This window comes from Polyodon spathula, chromosome 6 (genome assembly GCF_017654505.1).
Source record: "Polyodon spathula isolate WHYD16114869_AA chromosome 6, ASM1765450v1, whole genome shotgun sequence".
In the NCBI taxonomy this organism is placed as follows: domain Eukaryota; kingdom Metazoa; phylum Chordata; class Actinopteri; order Acipenseriformes; family Polyodontidae; genus Polyodon; species Polyodon spathula.
In genome coordinates, this window is record NC_054539.1 from 22,788,914 (window position 1) to 22,791,933 (window position 3,020).

General features: G+C 36.1%; 1 protein-coding gene across 1 annotated transcript in view; it reads right to left on the bottom strand.

The window, feature by feature from the left end:
• Window positions 1–599: 599 nt before the first annotated feature.
• Window positions 600–3,020, bottom strand: part of LOC121317027 (solute carrier family 22 member 2-like) — an 11,580-nt gene continuing 9,159 nt past the window's right edge. The window contains exons 10-11 of the mRNA XM_041252566.1: window positions 1,938–2,037; window positions 600–1,700 (exon numbers count right to left, since the gene is read on the bottom strand). Coding sequence (XP_041108500.1) covers window positions 1,619–1,700; window positions 1,938–2,037 — 182 coding nt within the window. The 3' untranslated portion in view covers window positions 600–1,618. The remainder of the gene's footprint in view (window positions 1,701–1,937; window positions 2,038–3,020) is intronic.

Consider the following 3,020-nt stretch of genomic DNA (forward strand, 5'->3'; position numbering starts at 1 on the left):
AAATGGAGATTAGACAAAGGGACATTCAGAACAGAAAATAGGGGGCACTTTTTTAGACAGAGAATCGTGAGGTTCTGGAATCAACTCCCCAGTAATGTTGTTGACATCCTGGGATCCATCAAAAAGCTGCTTGATGAGATTCTGGGATCAATAAGCTACTAACAACCAAACAACCAAGATGGGCCGAATGGCCTCCTGTCATTTGTAAACTTTCTTATGTTCTTGTAACAAGAAACAGAAATTAAGAATAGGGAAGCCAATGTGTTTAAAGACAGGATTTCCATGGGTCCTGCAATCCTACCGGTTCCAGTCCACCTGCTACAACACTATAGATTAAGAGCCTATACTTTTTACAAACATGGTCATAAAGGTTTTAATATCTGATCACAACCCACTGCTGTTGTGGCAACAGAGGTGCAACGAGCACTGAGTTTCCAATCTGTTATTTTGTTTGAGCAGGTCTCTCCATACTGCAACACGCCACATTTACAAATGATTACTTTTGGGAAATACCAGAAAGAACCTAAAATAATTTAAAAATAAAAGCCTGAATAAATACAGATTTATTTATTTATTTATTTGTTTTTTGGTCATCTGCAAGTACCTAAAAATAGTCACCAAAAAAAACTGTGGAAAAGAGAAGTGCCACTTCTTGCTACACACTTCAGGGCATGTGGATACAAAAAAAGCACTCACAATTATGTTTAAATACTGATGCACAAAAGAAATGCAACACTCAGATCTAATGAATTTAATCAAATATTTTAAACATAGATATCAAACAAAATCAGAGAAAATGTGAACAAAATAGAGATTAAAGAATCTTCAGTATAAAACGAGACAGGCTGTCAAAATGTAAACATTATAAAGTTAGGTGGATATGCCCTCCCTGAGCATTAACAGAATCCTGGCAATGTTGACTCATAGTCCTGAGCAGCCACTGGATAGACTGCTTTGGTATGTTCCGCCACTCCTCCTGTGCAGATGCAGCCAGCTGGCGAAGGTTGGCTGGTCACGGCTGTCTTTACGCGATTGCGCAGATCAATCAGGTCTGATGTGTGGTGATTCTCTGCCTTCCAGGACATGGTCTGTCCCTCAAAGAGACTGTTTCTGGTTTCTCTAGACTAGTCTGCTGATTGTTGAAGCAGAACATCTCATTCTCCAGGCAACTTCACTCACAAACAGGTCGCCTTCAATCATATCGATTCTTGCGTTAATTAAAATCATGTGTTTTCAAATGGCTATTTATACAGCTTCTTAATCCACTCATTTTGGTAGTTTTAACTCAACTCAAGTAACAAACACTGAGCAACTGGCGTTTTTATGAAATCACATGACTTGAGCTCAATATTTTGTTATCCAAAGGAACAATACTATTCAAAGAATCAACAAACAGCTCACTATTTCAAATGTAAATAACATTATGTATGTGCCCAATGTGTGAGGAGGCAAGTGCACCGAAAAGAACTCAAAATATGAAGCAATCTACACTGGGTGTTTTTTTTCATATATATATCTTAAAAAGATTGTGACATTTATATATTTGATGATATCTTTAAATGATGATTTGGCTTGCCATAATTTACCATTATTAAACAATACAAATGATGCCCCAAGGTCAAACAGAAGTGGAGACTTTATTAGTTGTGACATCTGAAGGTAACAATGTGACAAGCTGGTAAGTTTTGGTTTCTTTAGTCCTGAAATAAAAAAAAAAAAACAAAAACAAATACATTGTCAATAGGAGGTTTTATACATCAATGGAAAAGTACCTTTAAATATATTTGTGAGATTAATGGTTCACCTAAGTTATGTATTGGTCCTGGAATTTTCCATTATAAAGTAAAACATTAAAACAACTCTCCAGCTGTTCAATGTACTTTCTTGACCCACATGTGATGTTAGGTAAATAATAGTTATGTAGAGGAAAAACGTACCTTTTAGGGTTTTCAATATCGTCAATCGTCTCTGGCAATGGCCTACCTTTGGTTTCAGGCAGTAAAAGGACCAGTCCCCCAGCAATGAAGGCAAGAATTCCTGTGGTAAAAATAAATGAAGTTTCCTACACAGCAAAAGTCGACTCTCCAAACTTTGATTCAACATAAGTTATCCGACAGCCCCCTTGTAACGTTGGTGCAACTCTTTTGCCCAGAGAAAAAGCTCCAGTACAGTGCAAGATGAAAATGTACAGTCTATACTGCAATTATTTCTGGAGGTTTTCTTACAGTATCATACTAATAACTAGATTTCCAGTAGCGAGCACAAATATATTTAGGTCCCAATTATTTAGGATAATAGACATTTCCCTCTACCGTATATACATTTGTAGTCAAAAGTTTACATACCCCAATGAAAATGTATCATTTCTAGAAATTTCTCAATTATAGGAAAAATCTTTGCTTTTGTGGATGAGAAAAAAAGTTACAAGAAATAGATGTCTCCAATTATTTATTTATTTCAGCATTTTTTTGGGGAGAACACCAAAAATGTTAATTCAAAAGAATTCATAACCTGACAAGGACAATGAAATTAATAGCGACTTGAGTCACCTTCAGCAAAAATAACATCTTTTAAACTATTCTGATATTTATCAATGAGCTTTTGGCATGATTCTTTAGTGATTTTTGACCATTCTTTAATGCAAATTCCGAGGACTTCTCTTGTCTTCTTCAACTTATACCAAAGATTCTCAAATCGGATTGAAATCGGGACTTTGGATAGGCCATTCCAGAATCTTGATTTTACTCTTCTTTAACCATTCTGAAGTAGATTTTGATGTGTGCTTTGATTTGTTATTGTGTTGGAACGTCCAGCCCCATAGAAAGATATTACCACCTCCATGCTTGACAGTAGGTACGGTGTTCTTTTTTTTGTACGCCTCACCAGACTTTCTCCAAATGTAACGACTAGCAGCATGACCAAATAACTCGATTTTTGTTTCATCACTCCACAAAACGATTAACGAGAACTCATATCCATCATCCAGATGCTGTTTTGCAAACTTTAAGTGATTGTCCTTG